Source organism: Carassius gibelio, chromosome B16 (assembly GCF_023724105.1).
Source record: "Carassius gibelio isolate Cgi1373 ecotype wild population from Czech Republic chromosome B16, carGib1.2-hapl.c, whole genome shotgun sequence".
Taxonomy (NCBI): domain Eukaryota; kingdom Metazoa; phylum Chordata; class Actinopteri; order Cypriniformes; family Cyprinidae; genus Carassius; species Carassius gibelio.
Window position 1 is genome coordinate 16,912,536 of NC_068411.1, and position 17,243 is coordinate 16,929,778.

The following is a 17,243-nucleotide window of genomic DNA, read 5'->3' on the forward strand; positions in this document are numbered from 1 at the left end:
GAAGGACTCGGACGGTCAACCTATATTTATTCTGCTGCTGTGTGAACTTGGACTTGAATTCTGGCCGATTAGTAGGGCTACACCCAAAAGACCAGACCACTTGATGCATTTTTTAAATTATTTTTTTTTCTCTCGTCTATATATAATATAATAACATATAATCTCAGTTCCTCTATGCAAGCTGTTATGACGTCACATTTAGAACGTCTCGCCTAGGTTTAGAACTTGCTCATTTTGTGGGTTGAAGTTTCGGAGTATAGATTGATCGACTGATTGCTATCTGACTTTTATCGAGTGACAGATATTGTTATCATGAAATAATTTTCAAGATTGAAACAAATGATTGAGAAGGAGTGTGTACAAGAACCATGTGTTCTTCTTAAACACACCTCTAACCCAGAGAACCATCCTCCTCATTGGCCTGATGAGGCTCTTGTTGTTGCTGGTGGTTTTGATGGAGGAGAGGATGTAGAAAGAGAGGACAAAAAGAAAAAGAAGAGCTTCTGGAGGTGGCCAGCGCTCCGCTTTCCTCACAGGAGAGCCACTAAATATGATCTGGCTAAAGCTGAGAATAAGCACCAGGCTGATGCCGGATCATATCGGACATTTAGCGATGGTACAATCACATCAACATGTCATGGTTTGATTTTAGGCTGATTATTCAATTACCATTCTTCTGTTCTTCTTACTTTTTAAATTAAGAATCACTTTCCCAAAGCACTACTGTCATTATCACACCAAAATTTACAGTGACAGTAAAAAAATGAAATTAATGTTTTTTGTTTAAAGTAGTCTATGATCTGAGAATAGCTGTATTAGGTTAGAGCTTTAGAGCTTAAACATTGATTAAATCATTGTTGAGAGAAGTTTAATTTTAATATATCAAGTCGAATGTGCCCCTAAATGAAGAACAACACTAATTTGAGTATGATATTTTACTGAATTATTTGATTTGATTCATATAATAGTCCACCCTGTTGAGGAACAGCTGGAGCAGAATGTCCCAGGCAAAGGTAAGAATAATAAACACATAAGAATTATAAAATGTTATTATTATGAATTCTAAACACTGTAAACAATGTAAACAACTGTAAACTGTTTTTACATTAACTCATGAAAATAAGCAACTTTCAGCTTCTTATGTAATACAAGATTCAACTCATTTTAATGTAATTTAATGTTTAAGTGACAAACACCTAAAGTTCATTGTACTTTTTTTTTTTTTTTTTTACAATAATTAAAATTTATATATGAAGTTGTATTTCATATTAACTGCAATTGTTTATCTTTTATTAGGCCACTTCCGCAGCCATTATAAAATCGGCTCAAAACTGGGTCAAGGAGGATTTGGTTTTGTCTACGAAGGGACTCGCTGCAAGGATAAACTTGAGGTTTCAATTTGTTTTACTTACAAAACTTTGTATATCTCTTCAGAATTAATGGCTAGACTGATATGACCTCTGTGCACATGCTAATTGTTATTTTCTGTTTTGTTGATCAGGTGGCTGTGAAATTTTCAGTGAAGTCACCAAACATGCCATATATCAGAGTGGTGAGTAGGCTGCACTCTCTACATTACTGTTTCTCAGTCACTGTTTTCAATTTATAAGATATTTTATTAATATTAATCCCAGATTAAAATGATTTCTCAGTATGCAAACTGTTCTGATTTGTGAGCCAAGTCATTATTTGGGAAACATCTTCATCAAAACATTGTATTTCCTTTTCTCTAGCCTGGTCATCCCCAATGCATCCCAATGGAAATTGGACTGACACTAATGGCCAATAAAAGCCCCAGAGCTCCTGAGATCATAAGAATTCTGGACTGAGAGGACAACGAAGACCACTTCATTATGGTCATGGAGCGTCCCATGCCCTGCATCGATTTAAGAAATTTCGTAAAGCTCCACGGAGAGCGTCTCGATGAGGAGACAGCACGAAAGGTCATGCAGCAGGTCACCGAAGCCGCTAATGTTTGCATCAAGCGTGGCGTCTTTCATCGGGACATAAAAATGGAGAACCTGCTGTTAAACCAGGACACCATGGAGGTGAAACTCATTGACTTCGGGTGCGGTGTGCAAATGAAGAGATTTGGCTATGAAGTCTTCAGTGGTATGTGTTATGAACTGCTCTGTTAATTATCTCACAGAACTGCATCCTATAATAGTCAACATGATGTGGAAATGTGTTGAACTGACAAACTGTCTTTTCTCCAGGCACAAAAGCGTATTGTCCACCAGAGGTCATCGTGAACGGCAAATACCATGCAAAGCCAACAACAGTGTGGTCGCTGGGGATCCTTCTGTTCATGATGGTGTGTGGACATTATCCCACAGAATACGACCTGGATCTGATCAGTAAGAGGAGCTGGACCAGACCTGGCCTGTCACAAGGTAAGATCTTCATCAAAGAAGAACAAAGAACAATCTGTTTTCTAAAACAAACAAAAAAGACCCATAGCTAGAAAGAGAGCAGGTGTAAAGAATGAGCTAATAAAATCAAACGTCTCTCGTCTTTTTGGACAAAATGCTGCCAGATGATTTCTTCATGTCTGCAGTCTGATCCACAGCAGAGGATCGATCTGGAGAAGATGCAGATCCATGACTGGTTTAAGGTACTAAGACTAAAATGAGATATTTTTTTTTACATTTTTAGTTTGGTTTGCCAAATTCAAATTTTAATCGACAATTAATGCTGATTTATTTATTTTTTAATCAGGTCATGGAGTAAGACATGAAAAGTCTAAGAAGATATCTCCTGTCATGGCCAACCTGTAGTTTTCGATCTTGGGTCAGCTTTACATCTGGCGGGATGATATGAGTGGCCTCTCCATTTCTCCACTTAGCGTCTTGTGAAAGCCGGCATCTCCCGACATTGTCTGCCTCCTCGAAATGAAGCAGCAATGCTTGTAATAGTTATTTGCATAGTCTTTACATTTTTGTGTACTTCTTAAAAAAAATTGTAAGGCATAAGTGTTGAGATAAGTAAGATAAGACAAGTAAGATAGACAAGTGTTTTAGTGTATAAGATTATAAGTGTATAAGGTAGAAAAGTGTAGACATTTTAAGTGTATAAGATAAGTTTATAAGTGTATTATATAAGTGTAGAAGTTTATAAGTTAAGTATAATTTGATAATTAGATTAATATTTGAAAGATAATTGAATTTATAAGAAAACCTTGTAAGAAAAAAATATAATAAAGTATATGATAATTTTTTTTGGAGTGACTGAGTCATATTAGAGAATATGTTAGAGGACACGGACATCCTACATAGAAGGTGCATGCCAATTTGTAACTTAATGGATTTGTTAATTCTTTGTCCAGTTTTGTTAAACATGCACATTGCATTCAGCGGATAAACATAAGCTGGGAAAAAGACCATTGCTGATATCTTAGCAATTCTTTTTGCAAAAATAGTCACTCAGCTGATTTGTGGACACTGAAGTAATCAGAATAATTTTGATTGTGAATTTTGATTGTAACTATAATGGTTCCAGAGTTATTAGCAAAAACGTAATATAGCGCATCATAACCAATTCTACCCATAATCCCCTCAAGTGCCTTGAAACCAGGGGGACAGGGTTTCATATTTTATTGAAGCACCCCTGGGCGCCGCCATTTGCTAGCGGACCCCCACCTGCTGTTAGCGTTCCATTGACTCCCATTCATTTTGATGTCACTTTGACGGCGAATAACTTAACATCTCAGGCATTTAAAGACTAAATTTGACCATTCATTATTTCTAAAGAAACAAGAAAATGTATTTAAGGCTTCATTACCTTGTATCTTATGTTATGGCCCCGTAGAAGCGTCATTACCTGCGACTCTCTGTCGCACAGTAGAGAAATTACCGTATGGACAGGAGGAGAAGCTCGCAGGCAATCTTTTACTGTCTATGAGGCAATCGGGGGGACGTGGAGGCATAAAGTCAAGGGAGATAATTAATCAGAATACTTACCAAAATTTGCTCCTGTTCACGCTCGCCTTCTCTGCAAGATTCGGTGGGTGATTCAGATTTCTCTTGGCACAGCTATTAGAAGATTTACAATTGTCAGACAGGTTGCTCACGTGACATCTATATATATTGTAAGAGACATGCCACTTCCTCAATCCTCCTTACAACTAAGGAAAATCCGCAACGGCAAAGATGGCGGTTGTATGTACATGTCCTGCCCCTCCCGCTGGAAAGCCAATGATCTTCTTTTAACAGCCAAGCTGGGAAACATTTAAGCCTATCGTCTGGTTCCACTGACATATACGCACAGTTAAGGAACCCTTGCACATGCGTAGTAAAAGTATAACCTGTGGGAAAAAGGCGGTTTAAACCTTATTTTGGGGCGAGGCCATAAAAAATTTTGTGCAATTTTTATCATATTTTACTGATGTCTCTATACATGCAGTTTGTATGTCCCGGTGACCAGTGAAAGTGCAGTTCTGACACTCCTTTCCCATTCATTTAGATTGGAGCCTGGTCTTTTTAGTCTGAAATAGCTGCCCGGAGGCATTGCCAAAATGGTGTCCGAGTGTTTTACTTTTCTTAAAAGTAAAATAAACAACAACAACAAAAAAAGTCAGTTGTTGGAGATATGCGAGCCAAAAATAACAGAAAATGGTTAATAGAAAGCGCAGAGGTGGCACTAAAAAGGCCAGTAAAAAAAAAAAGCTAGCCTAAGGCATGAAACTCCAGGGTTGAAAACCCTGGAGTTTGTTTCTAAAACAATTGTGAAAAAATGTTTTATCAGGGGCACACGGCAGGAATCACCACAAAGAAGAGGAGAAAAAAAAAAAAAAACAATATAGAGGTAAAAATCGCAAGTTAAGCCCATGAAGTTTATGTAATATTTTGAAATAGCCTTTTTTAGAAGATCTTAACTGGCAACACTGACACATGGATTGTTTTTGTTTGAGTTAACTGCTCATTTAAATTTTCTTTATTTACTTTAAAATAAATGTAAGATTCTTTAATGTTGTTTTAACTTCAGTTACATTACTGCTTGCTTTTAATTCACCAAAGTGTCTGTTAATGGCACCAAGTGTCTAAATGTCTTATGAAAAAGACCATGACTAGGACTATAATCTAGCATACATAAAATGAAATAATTAAGTTTAAGAATGTAATTTTCCACTGTATTGCATAATTGAAATGAAAGGTATGGGCATGCTAATTAGACTAACTAGCTAGCTAGCTGCTACTCAAAATACAAAACAGTTCATTAAAAGACACCCTGCTACTGCACTTGCTGCAAAAAAAAAAAAAAGCACACCAACTGCATTTATTTCTTTTTAAATCTGCTGTTTATTATTATGGAGAGATAATTTTAAAATTAACAATTAACTCCAATTGTTAAAAATAACAAAAGAAAAGAAGAAACACATATTCACATATTCAACAAAAACCATGTCACAATTTACAATTTGTAATGCGTCTAATAGGTTCAGGGGTTGGAAACCTGTTATGCCTCATGGAACATTTTGTGTACCCAGGATTGCATGGATGCAGGATGTGGAAGCAGAGATGATGTGAAACTTTTGAAGTATCAGTAAGGAAGATTCATACAAACACACACACACACACACATATATTCCCCTCCCCTCATTTCCCCCTCATCATCATTCGCTGGTCATGTGTTGGCTTTTGTTCGGAGAAATGCAGCTCTACTCTTTCTTTTCAACCTTCTTTCCATCCTTTTCATGATACTCAAGGAAGAAGTCGTTGCAGGCGACAGTGAGGGCACCAACGAGGATGACAAACTCTGTGAAGTCCACCTCACCGTCGTTGTTTGAATCCAGGTCTCCCATAACTTTATCGACTGCATCCTTATCCTGTGCACTCTGTGACTCAAGCGAGACAAAAAGTTATTCAGAAACATCTGACTTTCACAAAGAAATCCAAACCCTGTTTTCTCCTTACCCCAAGGTAGTTGCCCAGCTCCTGCGATAGCATCTCTTTGAGTTCCTGCCTGCTGAGGGTGTATTTGTCGCCCTCATTTCCAGAGTACTTGTGGAACGTCTGGATCATCAGCTGCATGGCATTCTCCAGAGTGGAGGCATTCTCTGAGTTTAGAACAGACATTCTGGAAAGAAAGATTTATTGGTCATTGTAGCGTCTGTATTTAGATTATAAATGCACACAAGGATGCACTAAAGGTTTTCTTTAGGGGGAGTATTTCTGGGTCATTTTTAAATATTTCAAACCACAAGGCAGACTTATTTTCTTCAGACCACAACAGTAAAAACAGTGCAAAAGAAGCAGTAATATATTCTGAGCTCAACATGCTTTGACCATCCTACAAGGGGCTTAACTTAACTACAGAAGGGAAATGTGACTCGTCTGATAAGAGTGAAATCCTAAACTGGAGAAACACTGTGAACCTGGGTAGGAAGTTACTCGGCCAAGTGTAATCCGAGCCAATCTCAGTGCCCAAAACTCACCACACACATTTAACCAAGTACTGCCCATGGTTTGAGCTTAGCCCTGTCCTGATGGATGAACTGATAAACATACTGGGTTGTGTTGGCAAAAATAACTTCAGTGGAGAAGAAAAGCCTCCTCAGATGCTTTACAGAGATGAGCCACAAGCCACACAGAACTTGTGGAGAGCCACATTAAAGAATTTTGTCCAATAGCAGCTCACTACATCACAGTTTTCTTTAACACATGATCTGACCAAGCATGTCATGTCCAGAAGCTCAGAAACAGCACACATGAGAACGCTAAACAAATTCACAATTACTGTCTCTTCTTCCATCCATCCTTTTCTTTCTCTTACCTTGTTGCTAGAAGGTTGTTGCTCTTCTGTTCCTTGAGGAGAGATGAATGCTGGTGAAGACGGGAGGCGATGGCCAGCATCTTATATACCTACTTGGTCCTCCTCCCATCATACCTTACACTCCTCCTCCCTTCCTCCATCCATCCTTCATTTGTCTCTGTCCACCTATTTCCCACCTCTTGTCCTCTCTGTTTACACATTCACGATGCAAGAATAAACATGAAAACAGTGTTATACAAAGAGGTAAATGTGATGTTGATCGTCTTAATTGAAAGAGAGAAAGCTCTCTGAGTAAGACGGTAACTTGAGCAAATGAAAACAAGCCACGTAATCAATGTTTTGTTTTATTGATCGACACTCCGTTAACTCAGTTTGTGAATCATGAATATATATATATATGCGACTACATGCATCAACAAGATATGAATGGATAAATTTGAACAAAATGTATAAAATGTACATGTAGTGGACTTCATTGCTTTATTATATGTTACCAATCATGTTTTTTAAGCTTATCTAATGATACAACATGACATTCACGTATATAAATAAACATGCTTTGAAGACCCGGACTTACCTGAAAGAAGAGCTTATGGGTAAATAGATATGTTTGATCCTAAAGGTTAGTTATATGTACTGGTTCTTGTCACATTAAACTTTTAGAGAGGTGATAGTTCAGCATCCCAGACTAAATGATTTATCTGCTGTACTTGTAACTTAGACAAAAACATCACTATATGAAAATCAGCCGAGCTATAGAAGTACTACATTACCAGCTATTATACATATAAAGAAATGTATTTTTTTACACATATTTTAATGTCTATTTTATTTAAGTTATGCAGTTAAAGGTTATATAATATAATTAGCGATTGGTCAAGCTTCTTAATAGTGTAATTCTATCTATCTCTATTTATCCTACACATTTATATACGTAAGTGTATGAGTCTAGATAATAGTAATTCATTTCTTGATGCACTTTTCTACAATTATTAGCATAATGGCACATCAGCCACAAGATGAAATGGGGTCAGGTGTCTGAGGACTGATTATGTTACAGGCTAAATAAGGTTATATGGCACAAATGTAGTTACTAGCAACCCAAGGGTCTTTAGAGGTGCTGATTATCTCTCAGGTGTGTGTGTGTGTGTGTGTTGAGTGAGGATCTGACTACAAGTGGTCCTGTCACACCTGATACTGCTGCACAGGTGTTAATTCATCATTAAGAAAACGGTGTCCATACACATATGCCAGCCAAGGCTTGGGACTGAAAACACACACACACACACACACACACGCACACACCAATACACATGAATGGCCAAATTCAAAGGACACTGACAAACACACAAAATGTGTACACATAAAAACATGTGTTCCTGCCAGGGCACAGCCTGTACCCAGAACACCAGGATCTTTAGCTTGTATTGCGTATGAAAGTTAAAGACTGACTACAATTTTGTCATTATTTCCATATTTTAATTGAAAGGTTATACAAAAAACATTTCTCCAGTTGTGTGAAATTTCACTTTTTTTAAATGGGCAAAACTGACAAATCTACAACACTGACATTGACTCTGTTTTTAGTATATTTGATGGCTTGCTTTCTTCAGTTATGCCTCGTTTTAAGCACTTATCAAGCATATTTTGTTCCCAGTAAAACAATTAAACCGTATATAAAAACATGTGAGCTTAGAAATAAAAACCTGTTTATATGGAAAGCAAAAATAGCAAAAGAAAAAAAAAAGCAAACACTTATGTAACAAAAAGTTACTTGATTTAGCACTTGTCCATGGCCACGGGTCAGACATTGTTTTATAAATTCATTAATGCGAGTACATGTAAACAGATTAATAATTTCATTGTAATATCAGAGACTTTAAAAGTGTTTTTAGATCATTGCAGGTTTTAAATTGCAATGGAGACCTGGGCTAGTCGTTACAACAGGAAGTCACAAGGGCCAAGGAGTTGTGTTTTGTTATCTATGCAAATTTATGATAATTTTACACAGTTTATTAATACAGTGTGCTTTTTGTTTTTAATAATTAAAAAATGTAAAAAACTAGCCCCAGTCTCTCATTACTGGTGCAAGACTCCAGCATTACAAATGATTGTCAGTGTCATCAATGCTTTTTGGGCTTCTTATGGTCCACCGGCTGCGCTGCTCTGTGCTTTCTGCTCACTTAGTGAGTTGGCCAGGTAGCCCACCAGCGTCAGGTACTCCTGGAAGCTGACCTTCCCGTCCTGGTTGTCATCCAGGCCTTTCATCATATCCTTCACTGCTGAAGAGCTGTCAGTGTCCTGAGAGAGACAGAGAGAGTGTGAAACCCTTAACAATTTAGCATTGCCCAATCAAGCTTTGTCCAAAAACAAACCAAAAAAAAAACAGACAGCCAATGAAGTGCAGTCTTTTTTTTTTTTTTGTTCTGTAGTGCGGCATACTATACTTAATCTAAAACTACTTTTACTTTTAATTAATTTTGCTAATTATTTTATAATTATTATGCATGCAGCACATATGACCTCATATTAATTGAGAGATTATGAAACATTTGTACTTTTCATTTAATTACCACATGACAGGACCCTAAAATAAACCAATGAAGGCAAAAGGGTGATTAAACAATTATTTTACAAATATATTCACGTATACATGTATACATTGAGGCTAGAATCTTCATCTTGTAGTCCATGGACATGTTATGTGTCAACTAAATGGAGCAAAATGAAAGATTTGTTACTTACACTCAGGATGTTTCCCAGCTGACTCTGGACTAACTTTTGGAAGTTCTTCCCACCCAAGCTCTCTTTTCCCCGTGCTGAGGACAGGAACTGCGTAACAACTGTTTTAATGGCACCTTCCATATCTGTAACTGTATAAAGGAGAGAAGAACATACATTATATAAAAACAAAGATTCATATTTCATCCTGTCACTATACCACAAAACATGAGTTTTCTTTGATTTTCACGTCAAGATTGCAGGTAAACTAATAATTACAAAGAAAGACTAAACACAAAATTTCAGGGTTGTTTTGAACCAGCGGTTGGGTTCAATTTTTACTGCAATATCTATTTTTAGGATGGGGTAAGTGACATTTTAGCAGCGGGATGACTAAAGGAAGGTCAGGCACTGGAAAATGAGTGACCTGAGGAGAGGGATGATGCTAGAATAATTAAAGAGCACGACGGAGGGAGGAGAAAGGAGGAGCAGAGGAGGAGTGTGCAGAGCTGTAGAGTGTATACCAGAAGACAATGGAACCTGTGATCTTTAACAGACATTCGATCCACTCAGGCCACAGGCTCACATTACTGCTGGGGTTGCCTGCTACATGTCTGTTACACTCTCTCTCTCATCCAACAACATATAAACACAAAAGCCCATACACACTCTTTGAAGGATGCCTGTTCACACAGGCCTTTCCTCTTGCATCAATACCCCTTTTTGACTTCCCTACCAACACACAAAGTAAAGCAATAAAGTGTAGCCTACTGCATTTCATATTCTTGTACTGTAGATCCTATCTCCTATTTGACACTAACAAATAATTAATGATCTAATTTGGGTGTCCTTCCAGTGACATTTAACAAGCTTATCCATAACAAACACAAGGTACAGTTGAAAAAAAAAAAAAAAAAAAAAAGAAATAACAATGAAGGCCACAATTCCACAAAATACATAAAGTATACACTGAAAAAAAGGCGTAGGATTTACTTCAAAACTTTTTTCATTCATATTCTGAAGGTCAGTTTCACAAATAATAACAAGGAAACGGCAAGTCATACATACAATGCACGTATGATACATACAACAAAAAAAAAAAATAGTTTTGGACAATATTGATGAATGGCTGATATTCAATATTCTATACTAGTTTGTGTATTTAAAAAAATAGGCCTTAATTTTCCCTTGAGATGAGTTGCAACACTCACAAGCACACACTAAATTATTTGATTTTAATGTGCGTGTGACGTATGGGTAATTCTATAGGCCACCGTTTTCAGGCAAATCTTCCATCTAACAGACGTCACACCTGACTACTTACACTACACCACTAACATTGGTACACTACACCACTGCTCTGCCGTCCTCCCAATTACTGATGGCCCTCTATTAACCTAATTAGAGAAAGCCTGGACAGGGCTTGGGTGAAAACTACAGGAGGGAGAGCTGCTGACATTTACTGATAATCATGGTTATTAATCCTCTCTCTTATGAGAAACCAGTGTGGTTTTGAATTACTATTTTTAGCAAGACAGATTTTATTTAGAATGAAGTCATGTGTTTAGCTTTGAGAGGCTTGTGTTTGCCGTCTTTGTCTTAAAGATGTTGTCATTGTTCTAAATGAGATGTGCTCATTAGGTGTTACTCAAGCTCAGACCTGGTCAGACAAAGGCAAAAGCATCAGACAGGCTGATTGATAGGTGCTCCTAGTGATTAGTCCCAAGAGACCCAAACAAACTGTCATGTAATGAGATGCTGTGAAATTCAGAAGCCAACAAACCCATGAACCTTAGCAGAACATGCCAGCTGCCAAATGGAAACAAGCACTGAAACCACACAGAAAGGCACTGCGATTGATGCCACAATTCGAAACAAAACAGCTCCAAGTGCTGGAGAGCAATTAACAAAGTAGTGACAATAGTAGCTGAACTTGTTACTTTTATTTCCATCAGCGTGAAGTTCAGAGGATTTTATAGGCCTGATATGCTTTTCCAGTAATTAGTTAGTTTACACTAAAAGTAGCATTGTAACACGACTAAATGCTGAGCTGAAGGAATAAACAAATGCACTCACCTCAACCAAATATCACTGGAAAGTCTTAAATATTATAGTGAATTGATTTGTCCAAAATGCTCCCCTCTTTTATTTGTAGTGCTGAAAAGTGCAGTTTATTTTAGTGAATAGTCCCATCTCATATTGTTGGAAAGTCTGATTCTTTATTGTAAATTGACTCATCTTAAACAACTGCCTCTCTCTTTCACATAACCATTTTCAACTAAAAACTGAAAAAGTTTTATGCATTTTGGACATTTAGATACATAACAATAGCATATTGGGGTCATGAAAATAAAAACTTGAAAACAAGTTTTCAAGTGCATGTTTTTAAAATGATACAGTTATCGCATTGGTCGCAAACTCAATTACTGCAGGGCCAAAGCTCTGCACATTTTGGCCGTTTCTCAAACGGAAGGATGCATCTTTCCAAGGTCGCATTTGTAGGCTGCATATGTCATAAAGAAGATCTTATTTTAGAATATTAAGAGTTACAAATTTGACTGATATTCTTAGTTAAGCGTAAATTGTTGTAATATTAAAGATCAGATAAACTTTAGTGTCCTAATGGAAGTTTGTATTGGACATATACAATATGATATATGCTGTTTTATACGAATAACATAACATACTATGACATACTATAACATACTATGAACATATGATACATACATACTGCAACCCGTTTCTGCCCTACCCACAATGTAGCTACAGTGAACAACTAAACTGCACCCTACATATTTGTGCAACACACCTTTAATCATGTTCATATATAGTTGCACACACCAGATGGGGGGAAGAGAGTTTAATATATATATATATATATATATATATATATATATATATATATATATATATATATATGACTTATGACTCGTGATTATAATACTCAGTTAACTGTAATAAACCAGGCTTGGTGACATATGCAGCCTGCAAATGCGACCTCTAGAGGATGCAGCCTTCCATTTGAGAAACAGCCTTTAGCTCCAACTCTAATCAAACACACCTGATCCAGCTAATTAGGCGCTTCAGGATTACTAGAAACTTCCAAGCAGGTCCTGGTTGGAACTAAATTCTGCAAAACTGTGGACCTCCAGGAATTGAGTTTAAGACCACTGCGTTATCTTGTAAACTAAACATGCAAATTTGAAACGGTGATGACAAATTCATGCATAATACATGTACAGTCTATTAGTATGTGCACGTGTTTCTTAACAAAGTGACTTCGCCAACTACTGACCTGGAATGAATAGAACATCATTTTTAGTCATTTTAGTGGATCTGGGTGAACAGGATCATTTTGACAACTTTACTCTACAACTTAAAAAAAATGCAAAGGAAAAACTTTTCTGTTTAGTTGTCATGTAAATGTACCATTATTTCTGGTGTTACCTTGTCCATTAAATTCTACTGAAGCAGTTCATTCACTGTTCATGGTTCATGAACAGTTTTTAAAAATGAATAACTTATTTGAGTCCCCAAAATATACATAGTTTGACTTACTTGTGTAAAATATGCTGTTCTTTTTCTGTTCTAAAATTGACCTGTTCAGGTTTAATACTGTTAATTGTACCCAACAAGTGTTCATTCAGTCAAAATGACTCATTGTGTCTGTTCCATATTTAGTAGCTAGCTATATACCGTATTTTTCGAACTATAAGTCGCACCTGAGTATAGTCGCATTTATTTAGAACCAAGAACCAAGAGAAAACATTACCGTCTACAGCCTCGAGGGGGCGCTATATGCTGCTCAGTGTAGGCTACAAGAACAGCATCTCTGGTAGCATAGGGCGCCCTCTCGCGGCTGTAGACGGTAATGTTTTCTGTTAGTTCATTTCTTTTAGTTCATGTCAAATTAATTTTGATAAATAAGTCGCACCTGACTATAAGTCGCAGGACCAGCCAAACTATGAAAAAAAGTGTGACTTATAGTCTGGAAAATAGGGTAATTCTTGAAGGATAGCCTACTTCAGTATTCTGAAGAAGCTACACTGCATTCTACTATTTTGAAAGTGTACTGCAAAGAGCTAATAGGGCAATTTTTTTTTTAATGATTTTAATTTCCCCCTTAACTGTTTGCAGTTCAAAACTGTAGCTTGACTATACAGTAGCTATTTGAAATTATTAAGCTTGTAGTATGGCAAGTTCGGTAGCTTCCCAAATAAATAAATACATTCTCACTAAAAACTGTGAATACAACCTATGGTGTTCACCCTAAACAAGGTCATCTGGATGATTTTTCTGATCACAGGGCAAATAAAAACGCAATAGTAGCGAAATCACATCTATTAGTGTGCTCTCCTCAGTTTTCTTCAATGAACTGCATTCCATTCTTGCTCCTGTAGATGTCCCTCCAGGCTACTTGTGGTTTGCCCTTGATTCCTGATGTTATCATGTTACTGAAAAATGTCAAAATTGCAACCATCACTGGATGAAAATGTAAAGAATGAGGTTAAGAACGTGGCTTAAAGAATAAGGCTTTGTCGCATTTCTCGTGTTCAGCTATCAAATAAACCGTTGCACTTGTGAGGACAGGTGGTGCCCAGCTCTTATTTCTTTCATATGTTCTTGTTCCCACAAGATCATAGCTACTTTACTTACAGCTCTCACAGTCTCACAACTCATTGCCCTAGCACGACCAAATTATCAAATAGGCCTATTTAAAATAACTGGTATTTCATTTAGACTATTAGATATCCTTTCAATAGTTAAATACAGATATACATAATTAAATGTACTCATTACCCTACTCATTTTGTAGAATTTATTAATTTTAATAATATGTAAAATCAACCATTTTTTTCTACAGTGAAGTGAATGACGACAGAGTGACACATTTGGAACAACGTGACGGTGAGTAAATGATGACGCAATTTAATTTTGGGAGTGGACTGCCCCTTTAAGACTATTTTTTTATTTAGTGGCGGTGTTCGTTTTTTCAGTGTTACAGTGTATGTAGACTATGTAAACGTAGAATAAGAAGCTTGTTCTCTGTCTCTTCATGAGGGGTGAATCATTTCCTTAGCTTGTACCAAGATGTCAGCACTTGAAGGCAACGGTGAACAAGTTGTCTCGAGTTCATTTGGTTATCAGACAGCTCCCACCGTTGCTGTCTTATCTCTGTAGCCTATTCATAATTAATGTCGTTCTGGTGGCCGTGTCGCCGGTGACACATTGAGGTCGTGCTTCGTCCGCTTAAGGATCGAGTGCATTCCCCCCAAACTCCCGTTATGTCGACTGCAGGGCTCACAGCAAACGGCGCATAATAAGAAGCGAATCTATTCACCTCACACGGAGGATTTGCGCGCGCGCCCTCCGAGAACACGCTGTGAATTAATAAATACCAGGTTTCTGATTTCTTCTTTGTTGTAAAGGGAGAAGGGCTTGCGTTACATCGGCTACTTGTAGTCACTGGACAAGTGAGCATACACTCGCGCGTTAGGGCTGAGATATTCACGCAGGGAGTGGGAATAAACAGAAAGTGGCACATCTGCATTGGGCACGAAAGCTTATAGAACCCATGCCAAAGTTCTATGTTCCACAGTTCAAGCTAATTAAAACCAGCTAACAGACCAGTTTGACCAGCTGAAAAGTGCTCTCAGCTTTCAAAAAACAAAAAAAAAAAACAGCAAACAGAGATCAGAAAATGTCTTTTTCAGCAGGGATTACGAAACAAAACAAGATAAATGATGAATATCCTTAAACACAGAAAAACCTGGGCAAAATTGAAATATCCAGAAGAAAACATCTTATTTTATTCTTAACCGAAAAATCTAATCAAATAAACAATAGGGTTGTTCTACAAACCTCTTAGGATCAAATTGGACTGCTTACCTAGTTTTGTAAGGAAACTTGTCTTCTGCTGATTCTTGCCTCTTCTAATTTAACCCAGTACAATGCCTAAAAATGCCTCTTCTGTGAATTCCAATCTTCCCAAGTTGCTTTTTTCCCATCAAATCACTGGGCGTATACCTAGAACTTTATGGGTGGGGAAAACAGGATATATTACTCAAGAGAGGTGTTGTGCGGACATAACTCCTCTGAAAGCATACTGTCATAACCACGTTTGGAAAAATGAGGTGAGAGGTGAGATTTAAGAAGTGGATAACACCAGTTCAACTGTTTTTCTACTAAACATCTACAGCCATTTTCTGCTCTCTGATTTATTGCAGTGAGTTCTGTGCCTGCATGGTTCTTGTCTGAATGACCTGTGAGTCAGTGTGTGCCAGTCACAAGTAAGAGCATGCCGTTTGATTGTTGCACAAAGCCTTTGTTAGACTAGTGAGATCATCATCCAGCCACACCTTGAGAGCTTAGTCAGATACGTTTTCCGAGTTTCTAGCCAAGATGCTTTGCCACATTGATCAAAATAGAAGTTTTAAAAGTTTTCTTTTCTGTGTAACATTCTTTCTGCAGCATGAAGTTATTTGTGCATACGTGAGGGCGGAAGAGAGAAAGAATGCAGCTATGTGAGTGAGAAATCTGTGTGCTGCGGGGCGCACAACATACCAGAACACAATTATCAGGAACATGTGCTTTCCACTTACCAAGACAAAACCCTCACAGTCCAGTGATTCTCCTCCACACTGTTCACTAAGCCCACAGTCTCCGTGTTTGGTTGGTACTATCATGCAACATTAATGTAGGGTTTGTTTGCCATCATAATTATTGCCAGACAAAGAAACATAATTTCTGGCTGTAAGTGCCATTAAAACTTTTATCACGAATCAAAAAACGGTTTATAAAGTCAAACCTAAACAAATAAATAGGTCAAATAAAATGTTTTCTTTTACAAGTTAATGTAAATATTCTGTTTAGGCGCTCTACTGGCTCAATCTGTCTGACCTGCCGAGGACCCCCACCCACTTCCTTCCTTTCCTTGTTTTATTACATTTTTTATTTACTGATTTGTTTGTTTTGTTTAGAATATGAGGTCATTCATATAACATGGATAGCATGATCAGAAAACACATATTAGGATTTACGGCTAACTACTGTCTTAGTAGACTATTTAAAAACATGGGTAGCCACCATGGGTAGTATTTTGGGACCAAGATATGTCTTGACAGGAATAGAATATTGTTCTGGATGTAAAATCTAGCACATTATATCAAGCAAACAATGTTAAAACCATGATTAGCACATGTTGTGAAACAGGACGCACCTCCAATCTGAGTCTAAATCTTAATACCTCTAGTTCCTGCATCACATAGGCCTAATTATAAAAACATAATAATTATACAACATCACATGTTAATACATTTTAATAAAAAACGTTTATGTAATCTAATATATTTTATTAGGCAGTTGTTAACTTAATATTTTCTCCCAGTTTTCAAAGTTTTAAAGAACATTGCTCAACTTCATAGGTGTAACTTCTGATGTTTCCATGCCAGAAAATGTATTGCGCAAGAGCAGATGTGAGAAGCGCTTCTTGAAAGATTTGGTTTTAGAACTGTATTTCAAATCATCTTTATAGATTACATCATGACATGGATTAATTGATTGGCTGACAAAATTAAACTACGAGCCTACCCCGCTGGTATTACTGTATGTTGGAAATTATTATTATTTTATTTTTTACAAAAATCCATTGATTTATAGTAGTTTTGCCAATGCACATTTTTGGAAGGCTCTAAACAACTTGGAATAATCTTGTTTGTGTTATGAGCAGCAAAGATTCTTCAGTCAAATGG

General features: G+C 37.1%; 2 protein-coding genes and 1 pseudogene across 2 annotated transcripts; 1 reads left to right on the top strand and 2 right to left on the bottom strand.

The window, feature by feature from the left end:
- Nucleotides 1-431: 431 nt before the first annotated feature.
- On the top strand, nucleotides 432-3,098 carry LOC127975411 (serine/threonine-protein kinase pim-2-like; annotated as a pseudogene).
- Nucleotides 3,099-5,287: 2,189 nt separating this feature from the next.
- LOC127975206 (protein S100-A1-like) lies at nucleotides 5,288-6,939 on the bottom strand. Its single transcript, XM_052579073.1, has 3 exons — nucleotides 6,772-6,939; nucleotides 5,913-6,075; nucleotides 5,288-5,833 (listed from the first exon to the last, which is right to left on the bottom strand). The coding sequence occupies exons 1-3, from the start codon at nucleotides 6,849-6,851 to the stop codon at nucleotides 5,657-5,659; spliced, it is 420 nt and encodes a 139-aa protein (XP_052435033.1). The 5' UTR covers nucleotides 6,852-6,939; the 3' UTR covers nucleotides 5,288-5,656.
- A 1,289-nt stretch (nucleotides 6,940-8,228) lies between these two features.
- On the bottom strand, nucleotides 8,229-15,532 carry LOC127974374 (protein S100-A16). The gene is made up of 3 exons (XM_052577583.1): nucleotides 15,382-15,532; nucleotides 9,517-9,644; nucleotides 8,229-9,072 (listed from the first exon to the last, which is right to left on the bottom strand). Exons 2-3 carry the CDS (start codon nucleotides 9,634-9,636, stop codon nucleotides 8,914-8,916), a joined length of 279 nt encoding a protein of 92 aa, XP_052433543.1. The 5' UTR covers nucleotides 9,637-9,644; nucleotides 15,382-15,532; the 3' UTR covers nucleotides 8,229-8,913.
- Nucleotides 15,533-17,243: the final 1,711 nt, after the last annotated feature.

Bases quoted from the DNA above. Each gene is read 5' to 3' on its own strand.
- LOC127975206 (XM_052579073.1), bottom strand. From the start codon at position 6,851: ATGCTGGCCATCGCCTCCCGTCTTCACCAGCATTCATCTCTCCTCAAG. The intron at 6,076-6,771 runs GTAAGAGAAAGA...CTTTCTTTCCAG, and splicing joins AACAACCTTCTAGCAACAAG to AATGTCTGTTCTAAACTCAG. The intron at 5,834-5,912 runs GTAAGGAGAAAA...CTTGAGTCACAG, and splicing joins AGCTGGGCAACTACCTTGGG to AGTGCACAGGATAAGGATGC.
- LOC127974374 (XM_052577583.1), bottom strand. From the start codon at position 9,636: ATGGAAGGTGCCATTAAAACAGTTGTTACGCAGTTCCTGTCCTCAGCA. The intron at 9,073-9,516 runs GTAAGTAACAAA...TGTCTCTCTCAG, and splicing joins AGCTGGGAAACATCCTGAGT to GACACTGACAGCTCTTCAGC.